The 23,422-nt window shown below is 44.0% G+C and overlaps 1 protein-coding gene across 6 annotated transcripts in view; it reads right to left on the bottom strand.

Annotated features, from left to right (window-relative positions):
• The window catches only part of LOC139535394 (rho GTPase-activating protein 40-like), a 45,679-nt gene that overhangs the window by 4,348 nt on the left and 17,909 nt on the right, over nt 1-23,422 (bottom strand). For 5 of the 6 annotated variants that reach the window (XM_071334754.1, XM_071334755.1, XM_071334753.1 and 2 more), the window contains exons 2-14: nt 21,015-21,256; nt 20,288-20,562; nt 14,897-15,002; nt 13,819-13,976; nt 8,684-8,849; nt 8,443-8,534; nt 8,229-8,306; nt 7,880-8,039; nt 4,111-4,193; nt 2,393-2,608; nt 2,050-2,193; nt 1,681-1,820; nt 1,442-1,497 (exon numbers count right to left, since the gene is read on the bottom strand). In XM_071334754.1, the coding sequence (XP_071190855.1) occupies nt 1,442-1,497; nt 1,681-1,820; nt 2,050-2,193; nt 2,393-2,608; nt 4,111-4,193; nt 7,880-8,039; nt 8,229-8,306; nt 8,443-8,534; nt 8,684-8,849; nt 13,819-13,976; nt 14,897-15,002; nt 20,288-20,562; nt 21,015-21,256 (1,916 nt within the window). The remainder of the gene's footprint in view (nt 1-1,441; nt 1,498-1,680; nt 1,821-2,049; nt 2,194-2,392; nt 2,609-4,110; nt 4,194-7,879; nt 8,040-8,228; nt 8,307-8,442; nt 8,535-8,683; nt 8,850-13,818; nt 13,977-14,896; nt 15,003-20,287; nt 20,563-21,014; nt 21,257-23,422) is intronic. The other variant, XM_071334751.1, reaches the window with a different exon arrangement.

Below are 23,422 nucleotides of genomic sequence, written 5' to 3'. Positions count from 1 at the left end.
TTCCTTGGCGTCCACATCACCAACAACTAACATGGTCCAAGCACACCAAGACAGTCGTGAAGAGGGCACAACAAAACCTATTCCCCCTCAGGAGAAAAGATTTGGCGTTGGTCCTCAGATCCTCAAAAGGTTTTAAAGCTGCACCATCGAGAGCATCCTGACGGGTTGCATCACTGCCTGGTATGGCAACTGCACGGCCTCCGACCACAAGGCACTACAGAGGGTAGTGCGTACGGCCCAGTACATCACTGGGGCCAAGCTTCCTGCCATCCAGGACCTCTATATCAGGCGGTGTCAGAGGAAGGCCCTAAAAAATTTCAAAGACTCCAGCCACCCAAGTCATAGACTGTTCTCTCTGCTACTGCACGGCAAGTGGTACCGGAGCGCCAAGTCTAGGTCCAAGAGGCTCCTAAATAGCTTCTACCCCCAAGCCATAAGACTCCCGAACAGCTAATCAAATGGCTACTCAGACTATTTGCACTGCCCAGGAACGCTGCTGCTACTCTCTGTTAATATCTGTGCATAGTCACTTTAATAACTCTACCTACATGTACATATTACTTCAATTACCTCGACATCGGTGCCCCCGCACATTGACTCTATACCGGTACCCTCTGTAAATAGCCCTGCTATTGTTATTTACCGCTGCTCTTTAATCATATGTTATTCTTATCTCTTACTTTTTTGGGGGTATTTTCTTAAAACTACATTGTTGGTTAAGGGCTTGTAAGTAAGCATTTCACTGTAAGGTCTACACCTGTTGTCTTCGGCGCATGTGACAAATACACATTTGATTTGATTTGATTCATACAGGTTACTGTCATTGAGATAAAATGTCTTCTGCAAGAGAGATGTTGAAAACAGTTTGAAACAGTGTTTTCTGCTTTACTGACAAAGCAGGTGCCAACTTTGCCCCTGGCGCAATCAGGTGAATGGGAATGGTTGAGTTCCGTGAACGCACGTACAAAGGAAATAGTGTGTATGAGTGGTCGGGTTTGTGAGAGCACAGTATCACACAGTAGATACATGTGTAAGAATGTGTCTGCTCCGATAACTGCAGATGCACACAGATGGCTCGCTCTCCCCCCACCTGCTCCCCCTCTCTCGGTCTCTCCCCCTCTCTATGCCCCTTCTCTGTATCCAGTTCATTGCGTAAGACCTGGCCAGCGTAATCAGTTCAATGAGCAGAAAGACATGCAAATGTCAGAGTCACTCATGTAATTTTCCAATGTGGCTCTCAGCCTGAGAAGATAGCAAACCTGGATTCAATGCTATTTTAAATCATGCATTTAGCGGTGCTTGATTGAGCTTGCCTGTTGAAATTTAACCAATAGAAAGAACGCAGACACTCACAAGTATTTGAAAGAATTCAAATCGTTTTTGAAGCCAGGTCTGGTAAATAGTCTCACTACGGAGCAAAGGTTTGAGTTGTGGAACCTACCGATATTTCCTCCCACTTCATAGATGGCACAGTCCGGGTGGGATACCGAACCGTTCCTATGATAAAGAACAAACAGATGCGATTGATTCTGTTAAAAACACTGTCAAAACGTCCACATTCTCAATTTCTACCCAGTGAGTAGGCAATGCAGTATTTCTGAAGCATTCCTTTTCTAAAATTGTGTGCTGGTCTATAGGGCTTTGTACTAAATGCATTTGATTGATTGTAGTGTACTGTACCTCTTGGTGTTGTCGGAGCTGCAGAGGTGCCTGTGGAACTCAGCCAGCAGGTCTGAAGCCGTAGAGCTGATGTTAACCTGCACCTCCATGGTGCTGCTCATCAGATCTCCCACCTGGATCTTCACTGTACGACACGGCTGCTGGGGGAAGACGAGGGAGGATATAACAATCCAATCTTTCTGACATTTGACAGTTGCATCATTTAGCAGTCATCCAGAGCGACATGCAGTCTTCGGCTTATTTCATTCACATCCTTTACATGGGTGACCTTCGTTGAGATTCAAAATCTCATTTACAAGTGACAAGGGCCCAGGGCCTTCTTCTCCCAACCAACTCCACAACAAACGCCCTGGCCAGTTGAGAGCCTACCTCTGATGAGTTCTTGTCAGGTTTGTCCTTGCTGTCCTGGTGTATTTTCCTCAACAGGTTCTTGATGCGTCGGTCGTAGAACTGGTACCTCCGGTTCCGGTTCTCATTCAGTTTTCGCACCTGGCTCATCAGGAAGTTCGGGATCTATAAGGGAGAAGCAATTTCATGAATTCAACCCGGTTCAGCTGTTCGACGGCATTTTGTTTACAGTAAGTGTGAGTTGCATAACGTGAATCTACCACCCATCCTAGATGCTAAGGAGGAAGAAGATTAAAAAGATACTTGAATGCTGTGTTGTGTTTTGTTAGATGTTGGTGGTAGAGCCTGGGGGTCTTTAACTTACAGTCCAGAGCAAGTCCTGGTAGCGTATGAGGAGCCTCATGATGTCAGCAGCCTTCTCGGCCTGTCCCTTTTCCACCCCTGGCCCCCCGTCAGTGAGGCGGGAGGGCACGGCTTTGTGGAGGAACAGGTTAGGGGCCATGATGGTGGACACGGCCCACAGGTTCATGCGGTTCCTCCTCTCTCTGGACACCACCTTACTCAGAAACTCCAACAGAGCCTGTCAACGTTGATATGTTGTTGTTGTTGAGATTAATATGGTTGATTTGAATGGTGGTAACCATAGGGAGATGTTGTTTTGTCTGATATACACTGTGGATTTTCCCTTCTGGGGAGCAATATAATTCTAATTTTAAAAACTATGTTAAAACATTTTTTTAAACCATTGACTCGTTCCACATTTTGTTGTGTTTCAGCCTGAATTCCAAATGGATTAAACGTTGTGTTCTCTCACCCATCTACACACAATACCCCATAATGACAAAGTGAAAACATGTTTTTAGTCATTTATGCAAATGTGTTAAATGAAATACAGAAAGATCTAATTTACATAAGTATTCACACCTCTGAGTCAATAGTTTGTAGAAGTACCTTTGGCAGTGATTACTTTACTGAATAGTTGTACTCAGTAAAGTATTGTATTGATTTGCCCCAAACATAACACTTGGTATTCAAGACAAAAAGTGAATTGCTTTGCCACATTTCTTGCAGTATTACTTTAGTGCCTTATTGCAAACAGGATGCATGTTTTGGATTATGTTTTATTCTATACAGGCTTCCTGCTTTTCACTCTGTCAATTAGTTTAGTATTGTGCAGTAACTACAATGTTGTTGATCCATCCTCAGTTTTCTCCTATCACAGCCATTAAACTCTGTAACTGTTTTAAAGTCACAATTGGCCTCATGTTGAAATCCCTGAGTGGTTTCCTTCCTCTCCGGCAACTGAGTTAGGAAGGACGCCTGTATCTTTGTAGTGACTGGGTGTATTGATCCACTATCCAAAGTGTAACTAAGAACTTCACCATGCTCAAAGGGATATTCAATGTCTTTTTTTAACCCATCTACCAATAGGTGCCATTCTTTGCAAGGCATTGGAAAATGTCTCTGGTCTTTGTGCTTGAATCTGTGTTTGAAATTCAAAGCTCGGGTGAGGGACCTTACAGATAATTGTATGTGTGGGGTACAGAGATGAGGTAGTCATGAAAAAATTATATATGTGACTTGTTAAGCAAATGTTTACTCCTGAACTTATTTAGGCTTGCCATAACAAAAGGTGTGAATACTTATTGACTCAGGACATTTCAGCTTTTACATTTTTAGTCATTTTTTAAAATTTCTACAAACATAATTCCACTTTGACATTATGGGGTATTGTGTGTAGGCCAGTGACAGAAAAAATATATTTAATCAATTTTAAATTCAGGCTGTAACACAATTTTTTTTGTTTTTAAGTCAACAAGTGTGAATACTTTCTGAAAGCACTGTAAGTGTGAAAGTTCAAGATGTGCATGAGATTTAAAGTGCATCGCTATAGACATCTGGGTACCTCACGGAATAACTTAAGTCTACTACCTACTAAATCCTTCAGTAGCCACTTCCAATTCAAATACATTCTCTGGCTGAGTGCATGCAATCACAGTCCCGAGCCAATGTATTTATTAGGAGTAGACTGTATGAACAAATCGCTATTGCGCTTCCTCAGTTTGAAATCCATCAACATACCTTTAGTGTGTTTCTGTTGGGTTCAGGCAGAAGGAGAATGAGAAGGTTCAGAACATGTAGCTTCTGTTTCAGCTCAGGGATGTCTGGATAGGAGAGGACAGATAATTACTACCAGCATGCTATTTTTGTAGAGCAAACAGAGGATGAGGTGTGAATGAACTGAACGGACAGAAATGTATAAAACAATACAGAACACAATCAACAGAAAGGCAGAGTGTGAATGAACCATAATACTGTACATCTGAACTATGGCCTGGCTGGTCTCGGGGTAATGACGCAGCTTCCGGCACACATGCAGTGTCAGCATAGGTTTGAATCTGACCTACTGCCCTTTGACACAATCTCTCTCTATCTGTTCAAAAAACTCAGAATACACCTTCATATACAGTACCAGTCAAAAGTTAGGACACACTTACTCATTCAAGGGTTTTTCTTTATTTTTTTTTACTATTTTCTACATTGTAGAATAATAGTGAAGACATCAAAACTATGAAATAACACATATGTAATCATGTAGTAGCCAAAAAAGTGTTAAACAAATCAAAATATATTTTTGATTCTTCAAGGTAGCCACCCTTTGCCTTGATGACAGCTTTGCACAGTCTTGGCATTCTCTCAACCATCTTCAGCTGGAATGCTCTTCCAACAGTCTTGAAGTAGTTCCCACATATGCTGAGCACTTGTTGGCTGTTTTTCCTTCACTCTGTGGTCCAACTCATCCCAAACAATCTCAATTGGGTTGAGGTCAGGTGATTGTGGAGGCCAGGTCATCTGATGCAGCACTCCATCACTCTCATTCTTGGTCAAATAGCCCTTACACAGCCTGGAGGTGTGTTGGGTAATTGTCCTGTTGAAAAACAAATGATAGTCCCACTAAGCGCAAACCAGATGGGATGGCGTATCACTGCAGAATGCTGTTGTAGCCATGCTGGTTAAGTGTGCCTTGAATTCTAGAAAAATCACAGACAATGTCACCAGCAAAGCACCCCCACACCTCCTCTGTGCCTCACAGTGGGAACCACACATGCAGAAATCATCCAATCACCTACTCTGCGTCTCACAAAGACATGGCGGTTGGAACCAAAAATTTGGACTCATCAGACCAAAGGACAGATTTGCACCGGTCTAATGTCCATTGCTCGTGTTTCTTGGCTTTGCAGCAATTCAACTATGAAGGCCTGATTCACGCAGTCTCCTCTGAACAGTTGGTGTTGAGATGTGTCTGTCACTTGAACTCTGTGAAGCATTTATTTGGGCTGCAATCTGAGGTGCGGTTAACTCTAATGAACTTATCCTCTGCAGCAGAGGTAACTCTGGGTCTTTCTTTGCTGTGACGGTCCTCATGAGAGCCAGTTTCATCATAGCGCTTGATGGTTTTTGCGACTGAACTTGAAGAAACATTCCAAGTTCTTGAAATGTTCCACATTGACTGACCTTAATGTCTTAATGATGGACGGTCGTTTCTCTTTGCTTATTTGAGCTGTTCTTGCCATAATATGGACTTGGCCTTTAATCAAATAGGGTTATCTTCTGTATACCACCCTTACCTTGTCACAACACAACTGATTCGCTCAAACACATATTAAGAAGGAAAGAAATTCCACAAATTAACTTTTAACAAGGCACACCTGTTAATTGAAATGCATTCCAGGTGACTACCTCATGAAGCTGGTTGAGAGAATGCAAAGAGTGTGCAAAGCTGTCATCAAAGCAAAGGGTGGCTACTTTGAAGAATCTCAAATATAAAATATTTTTTGATTTGTTAACCCTCCTATTGTGTTCGTTTCATGTTTAAATAGTTCTGTGTTCCCAGTCCAAAATCACCACCCCATTATAGCTGATTATAAATCCATAATAATAAATATATTATCACCTAATGTTGTGTTAGATCTTTTTATCAACTTAAGTTCTTGTGAACATTACAAGTTTTGAACTTCTATTTGCTATTTTTGGCCTGTAGGCCTTATTGACCTGAGCTCATAGAACTCATTTTTGAGTAAAAAAGCATAATGTTTGGATTATTTTAACTATAACAAGTACATATTGTGCCATTTATCACAGACTATTTTGTGTCAAAGTTTAACAAGGACTCTTTCCTCCTCACCATTGTCATGATCAAAGATATGATCAAGAGCCTCACATACAATATATCGTTTGGTCATTGTGCTGCCACAGAATGAATTGTGAGCAAGGCCTCAAAAAAGCTTTATATACCAGAGCTGTGAGAAAAGTTCCATATATTATTGAAACAATGTTGAGATTGTTTGTGAGAATGCCAGCAGGTGTGGTTCCCGTGGGGGAAAGATTCTATTGGGGAAAGGTTCCTGTGGGGGTTGCAATGGAAGCCAAGAAGTGGAGTGAGGTATGTGTGTGCTCAAACACACATGCATGTGGTGGTCTGGGAGAGGAAGTGTGTCCATCTGATGAATGGGCATGTGCCTGAACTCAATTTTATACACTAATTGTCGTTTCACCCATTAATTTCTAATGACCAGTCATTTTTGACCGGGAACACCACAGGTGTTAAATAAATCAAGTTAAATAAAACACCGAAAATGTAATGAAAATCATCTAAATGTATTTTGTGTGTTCAGATGTTCTGTGTGGACAAAGTCATGGAACCTTATGACAATCAGATTAAATAAACAACATTTTTTCAGAGAGAAAATGTGTAAATCGGTCCAAATCGAACGGAACACAGCAGGAGAGAAGTCACGACTTCCGCCGAAGTTGGTGCCTCTCCTTGTTCGGGCGGTGTTCGGCGCTCGTCGTCACCGGCTTTCTAGCTTCCACCGATCCATGTTTCTGTTTTCCATTTGTTATGTCTTGAGTGTACACACCTGGTTCCCATTAAGTTATTATTATTTCTTCCCTATTTAACCCTCTGGTTCCCATTATGTTTTGTGCGTGATTGTTCCTGGTTTGTGTTAGTCTTTTGTGTTAGGGTTTGTGATCCCTGCGTGGATGTATTTTTCCTGATTATTTTCCCGAGTAAAGTTTGTTATTTTACTCAGTTCTGTGTCCTGCGCCTGACTCCGTTCCCACCTCTGCACAACTAACACCTGACAGAGGGTTAAACACTTTTTTGGTTACTACATGATTCCATATGTGTTATTTCATACAATGTAGAAAATAGTAAAAAATTAAGAAAAACCCTGGAATGAGCAGGTGTGTCCACACTTTTGACTGGTACTGTATATATATATATTTTTTTAAATAAATAGATCTGAACTCTAATTTCCTCTCCTTTAGCTCAACAATGATCTGATCTGCAGATAAAGAGGTGTCTAAAAAATGATAAAGATTCACCTCGCAAGCTAAAGGCCTAGCTAGTCGTCGTCAATCAGATCGTTATTCATTATGGTAGTCCATCATTACATTAATGACATTAAATGGAACAGGAAGCGATTGCATTATTAGCACATTCCATTAGAACAGCTTAAAAGGCTATTAAGTTGTTTATCTTCTCTTAGACCTTTAAGTACTAAGCACAAAAGAGATAAGCGTTTTTATATTCCGCTATCGGTACAGTAATAAAGACTTAGGTAATTATGCTTCATACTTAGATAGTTATGACACACACACTACGGGTTGCGTGACTGAGCATGCAGGGTTACATTCTGCTATCGATACAGTAACTGTAGGCTGTCATTGTAAATAATAATTTGTTCTTAACTGACTTGCCTAGTTAAATAAAGATAAAATAAAAAATCCCCTCCTTGCACGAGAGGAACAAGCTGGTGTATGGTTTGTTGTTGCTCTGGCTCACCCCTGACGGCGCTGAATGTGTTGAGGAGCTCTGTGGTGAGCAGTGGAGAAGGCAGCTCTCGAATAAACTTCTTCACCAACGCGGCAGCGTCGTTAGGGCTGACCTCTTCCCAACTGAATCCTCCACTGTAGAAGTTCTGCTCCAGATCCTGCTGCAACTTCTAATAAAAACACGGGACAAAACAGACAGGATTCACTAAACAATACGTATCGTTCTGTGTGCTCGTTTCTCAGTCATATTCCTTCCTTCCATATGAATACTCAGAATACGCCATGGCCAAGAAAGGGGCAGGGAGGATATGAATGATTGTGGGAAAAAAAAGTGTCTGTTCATTCTGAAATGAACTCACCTTGATTCTGGACTGAGAGCCTGGAACCCGCAGAATGCCTTCTGAGTCTACTCCTCTCTTCTCCAGGAAAGAGAGCAGCTGTAGAGGAGAGGGAGAAATAGAAATAAACCTAAGAACAACAGCAGTCATGCAGGTCATCATGCTCTTGCATAGGTTTTCAATATACAGTAGATACTAGAAATGGGATGATGTTAACTAGAGCTGTTTAGCTTACCGCCTGCAGGATGAGAGGAGTGGTGGCCGTGGGCCTGACTTTCTGATCATTCTCCAACAGCGTGGCCAGGGGAACCCCATACAGGGCACTCTCTTTGAATGAGAGAGCGAGAGAAAGGTTAGCATAGCCATCCTATACAACTTTGCATTCTCCTAGGGCTTGACACATGCGTTTAGCAGCAGAGACAGGAGAGGCATGGGGTGGGCATGAGTTCATGTCATGTCACAGGGAGTTCACATACCTAGTATCTTCCTCTTGCAGGTTTTGTGTCTCTTCACGTCGAGCTCCAGCAGGTCGCAGAGCGCTGTCATTTCGATGAGGGCCAGCTGACGAACTTTCTTCATGTCCTGATTGGACAGGTCCTGGATACGGGTCACACCCAGACGACACTGAGGGCAGGTCATCCTCTGTATGCGTGTGTGGGGGGAGAATAGAAGCAAGGGATCAGAAACAAAAGTTTGTTTTTGTTAAACATCTCTACATTTTTCCTCTCTCTCTCTCTCTGTATGCAATGCCTATAACTCAAAGAATGAAAACAAAGATATTGTTGGCCTTGTGTGTTTACTTAATGTGTTCCATTTCAATTGCTCCTCCTGTGTCTCACTACGGGTAATGCCTCGTAGGGGAGGAGTCTCAGGAAGATCCCCCCCTGGTGATTGATATACGCCATTACCGTGGTGTTGTCTGATCTGATCGGGACATGGGCTCCCGAGTGGCACAGTGGTCTAAGGCACTGCATCTCCATGCTTGTGGCGTCACTACAGACACCCTGGTTCGAATCCAGGCTGTATCGCAACCGGCGGTGATTGGGAGTCCCATAGGACGGCGCATATTTGGCCCAGCGTCGTACGGGTTTGGCCGGTGTAGGCTGTCATTGTAAATAATAATTTGTTCTTAACTGACTTGCCTAGTTAAATAAAGATAAAATAAAAAATCCTCTCCAAGTAGGGCAGGGGTGCCAGGCGAACTGTCCTGAGCTCCAGCACATTGATGTGCTTGCCACTCCATGGGGAGCTCCAGAGTCCGCTTGCTGCCATGCCTCTGAAGACTGCACCCCAACCTGCTAGCAAGTCATTGGTGCACACTAGCTCTCTGTGGTGGACTCTGTTCAGTGTTACTCCCTCCAACAGGTAGGAAGGAGCGAGAGTGCCATTTCAACAGTCCTCACACATGCATTTGTTGCTGACAATGTCTGTGTTGTCTCTGGTATAGATGGTGAGATTGGAACCATCGCTGGAGTGGCCTGATGTGAAGAAGGCCCAGCGGAATCAACAGAGAAGCAGACGCAGAGAAGCAGAAGTTACTTGGCCGTGTAGGCCAAGTAACTTCTGGCACTCTAATACGGACACGGCTTGTCTATGTATCTTCTCCAATCTCACCTGAGGTAGACGTGCTCTCATAAGAGTTGAGTCGATCAACAGGTCTTCTCCCTGTTTAGGGTGAGGCACAGGTCTTGAATGAGCTTCAAGATTATCTTCGCGTCTGCTGTAGCTTGCTCTCTTGATTGAGCACACACCAGCCAGTTGTCCAGGTAGTTCAGCACTAGAATGCCCTAGGGCATGACTGAGTCCATGCACTTTGTGAACGGACGCGGCAACAGTGAGAGGCCGAACGGGAGGGCTTTAAATTCGTAAGACACTCCTTTGAAGGCAAACCGGAGGTACTTTCATTGATCTCGAAGAACAGGATCGTGAATTACGCATCCTTCAGGTCAAGCGTGGTGAACCATCGGCCGCTCTAGACTGCCTGATACCCGCGCTGGCGTGAGCATCTTAAACTTGAGCTCCTTTAAACATTTGTTGAGGCCGTGCAGGACCAGGATCAGCCAAAAACTGTCATCCTTTTTTGGAACTATGAAATACGTGGAGTAGAACCCACTTAGCTGTTCTAGCAGCTCTACCTTTCTGATTGCATCCTTGCTCAGGAGCGAGGCTATCTCCAACCGGAGCGCATCCTTCCTCACCCCATTTGCCACCGAGGTGACCCCGATGCCTCTGTAGGACTGTGGTCGGCATTGGAACTGGAGTTTGTATCCCCCCAGGACTGTGCCCAGTACCCAGGGAGACTCCACCTGCCTCTCCCAGTTTGCCCTTTGGGCCTGGAAGAGACAGCCAAAGCAGATCGCGAGCACCTCAGGAGGACTTTCAGGGCCCATCCTTCTTAGCCGTGTGCCGCTTCATGTAAGGGTGGTCACGACGCCTGTGCTTGTGCTGTCGGGGTGCAAAACGCCGGTTCCCATTTTCCTACCCTCATACATAGTTTATCTAGCAACCAGTTTCTTTGTCCCAATTCTATGATCTGGTCCACGAGATGGCATTGAGACAGGCTAGATGACGCTAGTTGTAACTGGACACAAGTAGCCCCCAAGCTAAAGCTCTCCCCTCTGTACCACTTTAGGTTCAAGCCAAGGCTGGACAGATAAAATTCAGTCGCCACCAAGCACTGTTCCCACACCATGCTTACAGCACTTTACCTCCAGAAATATAATGCTATTTTTCCCCCTTGCCAAGGGGTACAGAGCCTTGTGATTTCTATAGGGAGCGACTCTCTATAAAAGCCGCCAGAGGGTGCAACCAGACCGGCTAAGGGGCCTGTCCACAGCGGCAGAGAGGATCAGGGCACAGCTCACATGGTGCCTGGCCCTGCCCCCTCTCATGCAGAAGACAGATTTTTCCCTCGCCCACTATCAGAAGAGGACCGCTTCTGATTTTCTAGAGTCCTATCCCCCAGGCAGTGACCAATCCTTTGTGCCCGCTGTTAACTGTTTGGTCCATCTGTCACTTACATGCATCAGAAATGTGACATCCGTAAGAAGGAGGTTGAAGCCTTGAACTTCTGTTTACCCCGCAGACCCAGGCCCCATGGGAAAAAACAAAGAATTCCATTTCTTTGCTCCATTCCAGAGGTACTCTGCTTTCTACAGGACCTTTTGGACAATGGAATAGCCTTTTTTTCCCATTGTAAATGTGTATTTGGCTGCCATCTCTTCCTGATCTGTCGTTTTATGAAGGTCAGGTGTCGCCTACGTCTAATACACAACAGCTGGTATCCATCCTGGTATCTTTCTGTTATGCTTGATGCCATTTCACAGCCGCCGTTCGAGCCGCTGGAATGATTTATCTCGTTTAAATCCACATTACTATTAGCCATTACAAGCGGGTAGGAGAGCTGCACGCATTGTAGACCCCCACTCGTGTCTGTGCTTTGCCCCAGGCTTATCCAAGGTTACATTACAACCTAACCTCGCTTTTGTGCCTAAAGTCAGTCGTGCTTATAATCGCCTCACTTCAGAGCTGTTGGCCTTTCATCCAACACTCTTCTCCTCCATGGAGGAAGATCATTTCCACCTCTTGTGTCCAGTGCATGCGTTGCACATCTACAGTTGAAGTCGGAAGTTTACATACACGTAGGTTGGTGTCTTTAAAACTCGTTTTTCAACCACTCCACAAATTTCTTGACTTGATTTCAAGACCCCAGAAAAATAATTGTAGACCTCCACAAGTCTGGTTCATCCTTGGGAGCAATTTCCAAACGCCTGAAGGTACCACGTTCATCTGTACAAACAATAGTACACAAGTATAAACACAATGGGACCACGCAGCCTTCATACCGCTCAGGAAGGAGACGTGTTCTGTCTCCTAGAGATGAACGTACTTTGGTGCGAAAAGTGCAAATCAATCCCAGAACAACAGCAAAGGACTTTGTGAAGATGCTGGAGGAAACAGGTACAAAAGTATCTATATCCACAGTAAAACGAATCCTGTATCGCCATAACCTGAAAGGCCGCGCAGCAAGGAAGAAGCCACTGCTCCAAAACCGCCATAAAAAAGCCAGACTACGGTTAGCAACTGCACATGGGGACAAAGATCGTACTTTTTGGAGAAATGGGCAAATGGGTCTTCCAAATGGACAGGGACCCCAAATGGGTCTTCCAAATGGACAACTTTGGAAGCATACTTCCAAAGTTGTGGCAACATGGCTTAAGGACAAGAAAGTCAAGGTATTGGAGTGGCCATCACAAAGCCCTGACCTCATTCCTATGGAAAATGTGTGGGCAGAACTGAAAAAGCGTGTGCGAGCAAGGAGGCCTACAAACCTGACTCAGTTACACCAGCTCTGTCAGGAGGAATGGGCCAAAATTCACCCATCTTATTGTGGGAAGCCTGTGGAAAGCTACCCGAAATGTTTGACCCAAGTGAAACAATTTAAAGGCAATGCTACCAAATACTAATTGAGTGTATGTAAACTTCTGACCCACTGGGAATGTGATGAAAGAAATAAAAGCTGAAATAAATAATTCTCACTACTATTATTCTGACATTTCACATTCTTAAAATGAAGTGGTGATCCTTACTGACCTATGACAGGGAATTTTTACTAGGATTAAAATGATTTAATTTCAGGAATTGTGAAAAACTGAGTTTAAATCTATTTGGCTAAGGTGTATGTAAACTTTCGACTTCAACTGTAAATGGACATGACAAGAGCCCTACAAAAGAGCGATCAGCTCTGTCTCTTGGGCACCTCCCCACGCAGGGAGACCCATTTCTCAGCGGCGTTTATCCAATTAGATAGTGGAGGCTATTATAGTGGCATAGAATAGCAAGGGTTTACCACCTCCGGAGATCCTGAGGGCTCACTCCACCAGAGGAATGGCTGCATCATGGGCATTGTTCAAAGGTGTCTCTGTTCAAAAAGGTCTGTAATGAGGCATGTTGGGGAACTTCATGAGGTTCTACCGACAACGTCACTGCGCCCTCGTTAACGCACATGGAGCTTAGTGTTGGAACTTCTGAGGGTTGATCCTGTCTAGACTTGGCTTCGGAGAGTACATTAGCACTAAGGGAGTTGGTTATATAGTGAGACATCGAACAAGTAATTTAAATAGAATTTAAGATTACTTAATGCAACCCCGGTTCTATGATATTATGAGGGAGGTGTCTCACTGTGTTTCCCTTCAAGCTCTGCGTGAGAAAGACGAATATGTACTTAGAAGTGAAGATGTACATAAAACCATACTTTTTTTGTCTTATACTAAATAATTTGTTCTAACCGTTCCTAACACTGTTATCTAACATACTGTACAGGGGGATTAACCCAATAAGTGTTTTTCGGTGTGAGTTTCAGTGCTCTCAGCAATGTAAGTCGACACCAGTGTGTGAAGATAGAGAAAGTGCAATGAAGTTGCCCAGAGAAATCGAAAGAGAGACAGAGAGAGAGACAGAGAGACAGAGACAGAGAGAGAGAGAGAGAGAGAGAGAGAGAGAGAGAGAGAGAGAGAGAGAGAGAGAGAGAGAGAGAGAGAGAGAGAGAGAGAGAGAGAGAGAGAGAGAGAGAGAGAGAGAGAGAGAGAGAGAGAGAGAGAGCGTCTCTTACAGGCAGTGTTCCGTCCTCCTTCCTCTTCCGGCCGTTGTTCTGTATCTGTGGCAGCATGGCCTGTTTCAACAAGATGGCCGCCTGTTCACAGTACGCCACGTCTGTGATGAAGGTATCCTCTTTAGGATCTTCTCCATGCTGCTGCTCCAAGCTGACCTCTGGCAAACATACACATGTTGATGTGTTAATGAATGTGTACAAAAATATATGAAAAATGATGTTTATTGTCACAGACTGTTCTCTCTGCTACTACACGGGGAGAGGTACCAGAGCGCCAAGTCTAGGTCCAAAAGGCTCCTTGACAGCTTCTATCCCCTACCCATAAGACTGCTGAACAGTTAATCAAATGGCTACACAGACTATTTGCATTGACCCCCCCCTTTTCTTTTGTACACTGCTGCTACTCGCTGTTTATTATCTATGCATAGTCACTTTACCCCTGCCTACATGTACATTTTACCTCAACTAACCTGTACCCCCACATTGACTCGGTATCGGTACCCGCTGTATATAGCCTCGTTATCGTTATTTTATTGTGTTATTTATAAAAATGTTACTTTAGTAAATATTTCCTTAACTCTTATTTTTCTTAAAACTGCATTGTTGGTTAAGGGCTTGTAAGTAAGCATTTCAGGCAAAGGTCTGTTGTATTCGGTGCATGTGACCAATAAAACTGGATTTAATATGACAGTGAAATGTGTTGTTTTACAGGGTCGGCCATAATAGTACGACGTCTCTGGAGCAAATTAGGATTAAGTGCCATGCTCAAGGGTACATTGACAAATTTCTCACCTTGTCAGCTCGGGTATTCGAACCAGCAACCTCTCAGTTACTGACCCAACGCTCTAACCACTGGACTACCTGTCGCCCTAATAGTAGTCATAATGGTTAGCATAATGGAGCCATCTGAGGTAATACAACACAAGTAGATGTTCGCTCAGTGCATGCTGATCCCAAAGGGGATCTTAAATTAAGTTGAGTTCATTACGGCTAGCAAGGCCAGCTGGTCTGGGGAGAGAGAGTTCAGGATCCAATTAGAACAGAGGATGTGGAGTAGAAATGCGGAGCTAGCTGATACCTTGTAGTAGGGTCTTGGTGATAGTCTCCATGCTGTCCTCTGGTATAGATGATATAGATGCGCTAGGTTCTATAGGCTCAGGGTCTTGAGACTCTGGTAGAGGCGTCTGCACGGGGAGGATAGAAGGCATCAATCAGAAACAAGGGGGCTGAAAAGCTACCGTAACAGTTGAAATGATTTGTTGTCGTTGTTTCTATATACGACTGTGGCCTACACTTAAGAAAATACAAATCCCAGAGAGGATAACACATGAAAGCATTAAACAACACTTATTTCCATTGTGGCCCTAGCTGTCCTTTTGCATAATTTCACTGTCAGATGAATGGGAGCAGGGCGAGAGAAGAGGTGTTTTCTAGTGTTAAATAACTGATATGATCAGAGGAACAGCAGCTCTTTTCCCATCTCTGGGCTGCTCAGAGATGTGATTTCCCTTTATTCTGATAGGTCAACTGTCTCTCTTAATAGAGTCAGTTACAACTGTTCTGCTCCTTTGAGAATGGACACCCAGTGGAATGAATGAATTAGACTATGTAACAAAAGAGATTCTCTAAGGTGTTTTGTAATTTTTTCATCTTTGCTGATGTCTACTTGACTCAGCAGTGGCTGCTGGTGCCAAATCAAAGAATAACAGACTGATTGAATGGCGCAGGTGGCTGCTGTTTTACGGGCTCTTAACCAATTGTGCTATTGTGTGTGTGTTTGCACGTTATTTGTAACTTATTTTGAACATAATGTTTCTGCCACCGTCTCTCATGACCGAAAATAGCTTCTGGCTATCAGGACAGCGACTACTCACCTTGTACTGGACAAAGATTTTTTCTTTAACGAGTCGGACGCAAAGGATTTACTTCAGACAACCGACAAGGCCAACATCCCCGTCATTCGCAGGAGAAAGAGACGGAGATATCAGGGACGTAGGTCGGGGTGCCTTGTAAGGATCCAACGGCTAGTGGGTAATCTACCATCAGTCCTATTAGCCAACGTACAACCATTGGAAAATAAAATAGACGAGCTACGATCACGAATATCCTACCAACGGGACATTAAAAACTGTAATATCTTATTTTTCACCGAGTCGTGGATGAACGACGACATGGATAAAATACAGCTGGCCGGTTTTACGCTGTATTGACAAGATAGAACAGCTGCATCCGGTAGGACAAGGGGTGGCGGTCTGTGTATATTTGTAAACAACAGCTGGTAAACAAAATCTAATATTAAGGAAGTCTCAAGGTTTTGCTCGCCTGAGGTAGAGTATCTCATGATAAGCTGTAGACCACACTATTTACCAAGAAAGTTTTCCTATATATTTTTCGTAGCTGTCTATTTACCACCCCAAACCAATGCTGGCACTAAGTCCTCACTCACTGAGCTGTATAAGGCCATAAGCAAAAAGGAAAATGCTCACCCAGAGGCGGCGCTCCTAGTGGCCGGGGACTTTAATGCAGGGAAACTTAATCCGTTTTACCTCATTTCCACCAGCATGTAAAACGTGCAACCAGAGGGAAAAAACTCTAGAGAGACGCGTACAAAGCTCTCCCTCACCCTCCATCTGGCAGATCTGACCACAATTCTATTCTCCTGATTCCTGCTTACAAGCAAAAACCAAAGCAGGAAGCACCAGTGACTCGGTCAATAAAGAAGTGGTCAGATGACAAAGATGCTAAGCTACAAGAATGTTTTGCTAGCACAGAGTGGAATATGTTCTAGCATTCTTCCGATGGCATTGAGGAGTACATCACATCAGTCACTGGCTTCATCAATAAGTGAATCGATGATGCCGTCCCCACAGTGACCGTACGTACATACCCCAACCAGAAGCCATGGATTACAGGCAACATCCGCACCGAGCTAAAGGGTAGAGCTGCCGCTTTCAAGGAGCGGGACTCTAACCCGGAGGCTTAAAAGAAATCCCACTATGCCCTCAGACGAACCAGCAAAGCGTCAATACAGGACTAAGATTGAACCGTGCTACACTGGCTACGATGCTCGTCGGATGTGGCAGGGCTTGCAAACTATTACAGACTACAAAGGGAAGCACAGCTGCGAGCTGCCCAGTGACACAAGCCTACCAGATGAGCTAAATTACTTCTATGGTCACTTCGAGGCAAGCACCACTGAAGCATGCGGACAACTGTGTGGTTACGCTCTCCGTAGCCAATGTGAGAAAGACCTTTAAAACAGGTCAACATTCACAAGGCCGCAGGGCCAGATGGATTACCGTGACGTGTACTCCGAGCATGCGCTGACCAATTGGCAAGTTTCTTCACTAACATTTTCAACCTGTCCCTGACTGAGTCTGTAATACCAACATGTTTCAAGCAGACCACCATAGTCCCTGTGCCCAAGAACACCAAGGTAACCTGCCTAAATGACTACCAACCCGTAGCACGTCTGTAGCCGTTAAGTGCTTTGAAAGGCTGTTTATGGCTCACATCAACACCATTATCCCAAAACTCTAGACCCACTCCAATTTGAATAACGCCCCAACAGATCTACAGATGCAATCTCTATTGCACTCCACACTGACCTTTCTCACCTGGACAGAAGCAACACCTATGTGAGAATGCTATTCATTGACTACAGCTCAGCGTTCAACACAGTAGTGTCCTCAAAGCTCATCAATAAACGAAGGACCCTGGGACTAAACACCTCCCTCTGCAACTGGATCCTGGACTTCCTGACGGGCCACCCCCAGGTGGTAAGGGTAGGTAACAACACATCTGCCACGCTGATCCTCAACAAGGGGGCCCCTCAGGGGTGCGTGCTCAGTCCCCTCCTGTACTCCCTGTTCATCCATGACTGCATGGCCAGGCACGACGCCAACACCATCATTAAGTTTTCAGATGACACAACAGTGGTAGGCCTGATCACCGACAACGACGAGACAGCCTATAGGGAGGAGGTCAGAGACCTGACCATGTGGTGCAAGGACAACAACCTCTCCCTCAATGTGATCAAGACAAAGGAGAGGATTTTGGACTACAGGAAAAGGAGGACCGAGCACGCCCCCATTCTGATCGACAGAGCTGTAGTGGAACAGGTTTAGAACTTCAAGTTCCTTGGCGTCCACATCACCAACAACTAACATGGTCCAAGCCAGAGGTGTGTCACAAATATAATGTCTTGCAACTCGACTTTAACACCAATGACTCGTGACTTGACTTGGACTTGAGCCTTATGACTAGAACTGACTTGATACCCTCCCCAAGCCCAAATATTAAAAATGCTATTAAAAAAAGTGTGCAGCGCATCAACTCTTCATTTAACTGATTACAGTTTGAATCGGACAGCAGCCAATCAAATTGTGCGTGGCAGTGCAGAGGAACATGATGATACCCAAAATTATTATTTTCGGATATAAAGACGACGCTGTATCAACAAAAAACGGATTGCAACTTGCAAAACATGCGGGAACAAAATTACAGACGGAGGCGCAACAATTTCCAACTTCGTTCGACATTTGAAGCTGCACAAAGAACGGTAAGTCGTGGCTAATATAGCCGACAGCTATCCATCACACGAGGTTGTGTGTTTATGAGTGTGTGTAAATTGTTTCATGAGTTTATTTTTGCTGGCTTGTGATGTCTGGAGCCTGTATTGTTATGTGCGCTCCTCACTGCTTGCCTAGATCAGACTTGCAGATTGACTCGCCACCACGCTGTTTGGAGCTGGAAAAGATCAAATGAGCACATTTGTGGCAGAGTGCCTCCTAGAATGGTTGTGTACTCTTCCTAACCTGCTGATTACGGCGAGTGCTTGAACCTCTGATTGTGTTTATGCTTCACACAAATCCCACCATTCCCCTCTCTGTGGCCTCCACAGTTTTGAGCTTTCTCCATTGATAATGAATGAAGAACGGCGGCTTATTTCATCTGAGGCACCGCATTCAGATTCAGTTTTCCAGATAGAAATGCAATATATAGATCTGTACTCGATTCTCTATTCTACACGGCAAAGGCTGTTGTAGGTGATGTATTTCTATACAACCACCCCACACGACCCGACCCAGCCTACCACGCCCCTCCCGCTGTCACAGAGAGAGGGGGGGGGGGGTCTTTCTCATGGCTACCCATGTATTTCCATGGAAATATAACGTTTATTTGGAAAGTAATAAATATAGAGATATTTTAAAAAGCATTCATGATTTGCGTAAATGTAATATACTAACTATTACTCTTGTTAAACATATGAAATGGTATTACATTTGGTGAAGAGCACATTATGACTTGTTCAGGACCCGAACCTCAAAGTTTAGGACTTGAGACTTGACTTGATACTTGACGGTCTTGACTTGAGACTTGACTCGGACTTGCCTGTCTTGACTTGGGTCTTGACTTGGGACTTGAGTGCTAAGACTTGAGACTTACTTGTGACTTGTAAAACAATGACTTGGTCCCACCTCTGGTCCAAGCATACCAGGATAGTCATGAAGAGGGCACGACAAAACCTATTCCCCCTCAGGAGACTGAAAAGATTTGGCATGGGTCCTCAGATCCTCAAAAGGTTCTACAGCTGCACCATTTACAGCATCCTGACGGGTTGCATCACTGCCTGGTATGGCAACTGCTCGGGTTCCGACCGCAAGGCACTATAGAGGGTAATGCGTACGGCCCTGTACATCACTGGGGCTAAGCTTCCTGCCATCCAGGACCTCTATACCAGGTGGTGTCAGAGGAAGGCCCTGACAAAGACTCCAGCCACCCAAGTCATAGACTGTTCTCTCTGCTTCCGCATGGTGGTACCGAAGCGCCAAGTCTAGATCCAAAAGGCTTCTTAACAGCTTCTACCCCCAAGCCATAAGACTCCTGAACAGCTAATCAAATGGCTTCCCAGACTATTTGCATGTCCCCGCCAACCCCCTATTTTACGCTGCTGCTACTCTCTGATTATTATCTATGCATATTCACTTTAACTCTACCTCCATGTACATATTACCTCAATTACTTCAACTAACCGGTGCCCCCGCACATTGACCCTGTACCGGTACCCCCTGTAGATAGCCTCGCTAGTGTTATTTTACTGCTGTTCTTTAACTATTTGTTGTTTACATTTTTTGATTTTTTTTTACTTAACACTTATTTTTCTTTAAACTGCATCATTGGTTACGGGCTTGTAAGTAAGCATTTCACCTGTTGTATTTGACAAATACAATTTGATTTGAAAGAATACAGCGAATTTTATGTGTGTCTATTTGTTTTGTTTCAGCTGCTTGTACAGGAAATCCATCATGTTATCACAGGAAACAGAAACATGTCATCACAGGAAACAGAAAAGCTACGGTTTGATTGCACCTTGATTGAACAGAGCCAGTACCAAAAAAATGTGTCACATAGTCACACAGCCTCCTGGCTGTACCATATCAGTGTGAAAGCAAGTGGTCAGTCTGACCTGAGCGATGGAGGAGGGTGACGACCTAAAGACATCCCTGACGTCGCGCGGCGGGGGTTTGTTCCTCTTCCTCAGGGACAGGGTGTAGGAATCGAGCCTCCTCTGGACGGCTGCGGCCTGCGTACGGGTCAGAGTGGACAGTAGGATGGCCTGGTCAACATCCTGGTCTTCCCTGTCCTGTTCCCGGTCTCTGTCTCTGTCTGGTCTCTGCTGCTGCTGTCTTATCAGAGTGGACAGACCTGCATCCTGGAGCCACTGCTCCTCTTGCTCCCCCTCTGAAACATCATACAATAGGATTGTATTAAATACACCTATTAGCTATCGCTCTCCCTCTGAAACACATAACAGCTTCATTACAGAGACTATACATACGGCATGCTTCTGTACGTGTGTGTGTGCTTGCCTGCATGCATCTGTGTGTGCATACGCGCTTGCATGCATGCTTATGTGACTGTCCATATTATACTATAACTTGCAGCTCCATGCATAACACATGTACCGTCTGAGGAATGAATCAACTGTATATTTTAGAGGGAGAGTACATTGCAATATTGCACATAATATTGTCGTTCCATGTATAGCAGATACGCATGGTTCAACACAACACAATTCGATAAAAAAAAAACAGGCAACCAAATAACAACCGATTTTCACTGTTTACATTGTAACAATAGGCCTATGGAGGTAATTGACCCGACTGACACTAGTCCTGTGTCTCTGTGCTTACCTTCAGAGTGTCTGGAGTCTCGACTGGCGCTGTCAGTGTCAAGGTCAATGTAACCGCTATCTTGGCTGCGTATGGTCTCCACCTCACTCCAGAAGGAGTCCAGACACAGTTTGTCAGGGTGCTGCTGTTGTGGTTCCTGGTGGGACGCTGTACATTTGTCCTGTGTGTGTTCCGCTGCAGCTTGGTCCTGGTAGCTTGGCCTGGCCCAGGGCTTACCGTTCATCTCGGAGGGACTGGGGCTCCTGACAACCAGATAGACAGGAAGAAACAATAATAACATATCAGATGGTAAACAGAGAGAGGAGAATTAAAATGTGAGAGAGAGACAAGGAGGATCCAGATTCCAGAGAGATAAAAGCTGGAGGAGGGATGCATGGAGGGAGGGAAGGAAGTAGAAGAGAGAGCGTGGACTGCACACAAAGACTTCAGATTTCCATTGTTCTCATGAATAGTCCCGCAGGCGTGATACTGTGTGTGACCCCTAGATGTCGCTGTGGCGCTCTTTCCACCAAGCTTTTCTCTCATTTAGATCAATTTAGTCAAAATGAGATGGAATCATCCACTGATTGTGTTGGCATAATGTGTATCGACATGAATTCCAGATATAGATACAAGAGTTGCATAGTGTTCTAAGCATGGTTGATATAATTAATGCCTAGACAATAAGACATATCAGTCTTATACCCCCCCCCCTTAAAAAAACTTTTGCTTTTCCTACCGGCACCGACTTATTCAGGGAAAATGTACTTGCTACGACTGTGATATGTGGTTGTCTCACCTAGCTTTCTTTAGATAGGTTTCAGAGGGAAATCCCTTGACTAATAATAGTGATAGTAGTTCCAGGCTGCTGTTCATGTGTACAGTGTAATGTAGCTGACAGGTAGTTATTATTGCTTATTACTAGTCAACTGAGTAACAGGGACAAGGCCCAAGGCGACTTCATAATGACTGCATTGAATGTCTACCTGTGTCTCCACTGTAAGTAAGCTGTTGACTCACAGAACTGAAGTGTAATTTCAGTTCTGTCAAAACTCACTTTCCCAGTCAGCAAAGAAGTATCTCGGAGATTCCTATGCATGATATCATGTCTGTTTGATGGCTTACTAATAGCATACTGTGTGTGTACATTCTTAAAGGGATTAGGACTTTCACTTGAGTCGTTTTGAGGAGTGTGCAAGTAATTTACAGACAGTACTGGCATCGTCCTAATAGCCATGTCCTGCTGTTTGGATTTGTCAAGTGGGTCCAAATACCAAACAGCTTGGTTTCTCCTCTTGATACTCAATGGGGACTATTGATACAACCATCTAACTCAGCCCTATGACATGCTAAACTAGATTCATGGTTCAGCCTAGGCTGAACCTTTTAAAGACATGGTAAAGTCTACTACACCTGTTGTGTTCGGCACATGTGACAAATACAATTTGATTTGAAGTTGGTTTCCTTTATTTCTTCAGTTACCTGTATGCGCTATTGATAACATTTATTTTTTTGCAACTATTGGTCCTCTGTGGCTAAATTTTGCTCTTTGGTGTATTTTGAACATTGAGATAAAGAAATATGTATATCATTTTAAAAATTATGTAAATACTTTTGGGGCCTCTTGGACGCAGCCTCTGACTCACACAATTGACCAGTCAAATTATTATGCTGTTTTAATCTAATTTATTTATTAAATCAGTTACCCAGACAAGGCATCCCCCCCCCCCCCCCCAGTTACCCACTTGTGCCCCCTACCTCCTCTCCACAGCATCAGGAGCAGGCTGTCTACATTCATTGAGCTGTCTACATTCATTGAGACATAGTACCAGTCAAAAGTTTGGACATACCTACTCATTCCAGGGTTTTTCTTTCTTTATTTTTACCTTTTAGAATAATAGTGAAGATGTCAAAACTATGAAATAACAAATCAAAATGTATTTTATATTTAAAATTCTTCAAAGTAGCCACCCTTTGCATTGATGACGATCACCCTTTTTTAACGATTATTATTATTATTTTATTATTTTATTGCTGCCTCTTGGGCCCTCCACGGGCCTGTTCCAAGGCGTTTCAGCCCCGGTAAGCCCCTGCATTAACCCGGCCCTGTATAAAGGGGAGGGGACAGGGGAGAATTGACTGGTTTTGCCAGTTTCTGTGACCCTGTTTTAAAAAGCTTCTTAGAATCATTTTGAAATAAACAGATAATCCCTTGATATCCAAGAACAGGCTCACCGTTCTTACAACAGGATATTTCGCAAGTTGTCCCAAAGAAAGACCCAAAACCGTCCCAAAACTATAATGGATAAAAATACAAATTTTCATTTTGTGGACAATCTCTGATTCCATCATTCTTCTTTTTTTTTTTTTGCATCCTACACAATTTCTCTGGCATACAATAAAAAGGTTAAGTTCCTCAAATCACAACA

This window comes from Salvelinus alpinus, chromosome 12 (genome assembly GCF_045679555.1).
Source record: "Salvelinus alpinus chromosome 12, SLU_Salpinus.1, whole genome shotgun sequence".
NCBI lineage: Eukaryota > Metazoa > Chordata > Actinopteri > Salmoniformes > Salmonidae > Salvelinus > Salvelinus alpinus.
This window is presented reverse-complemented; position numbering and strand designations above follow the sequence as displayed.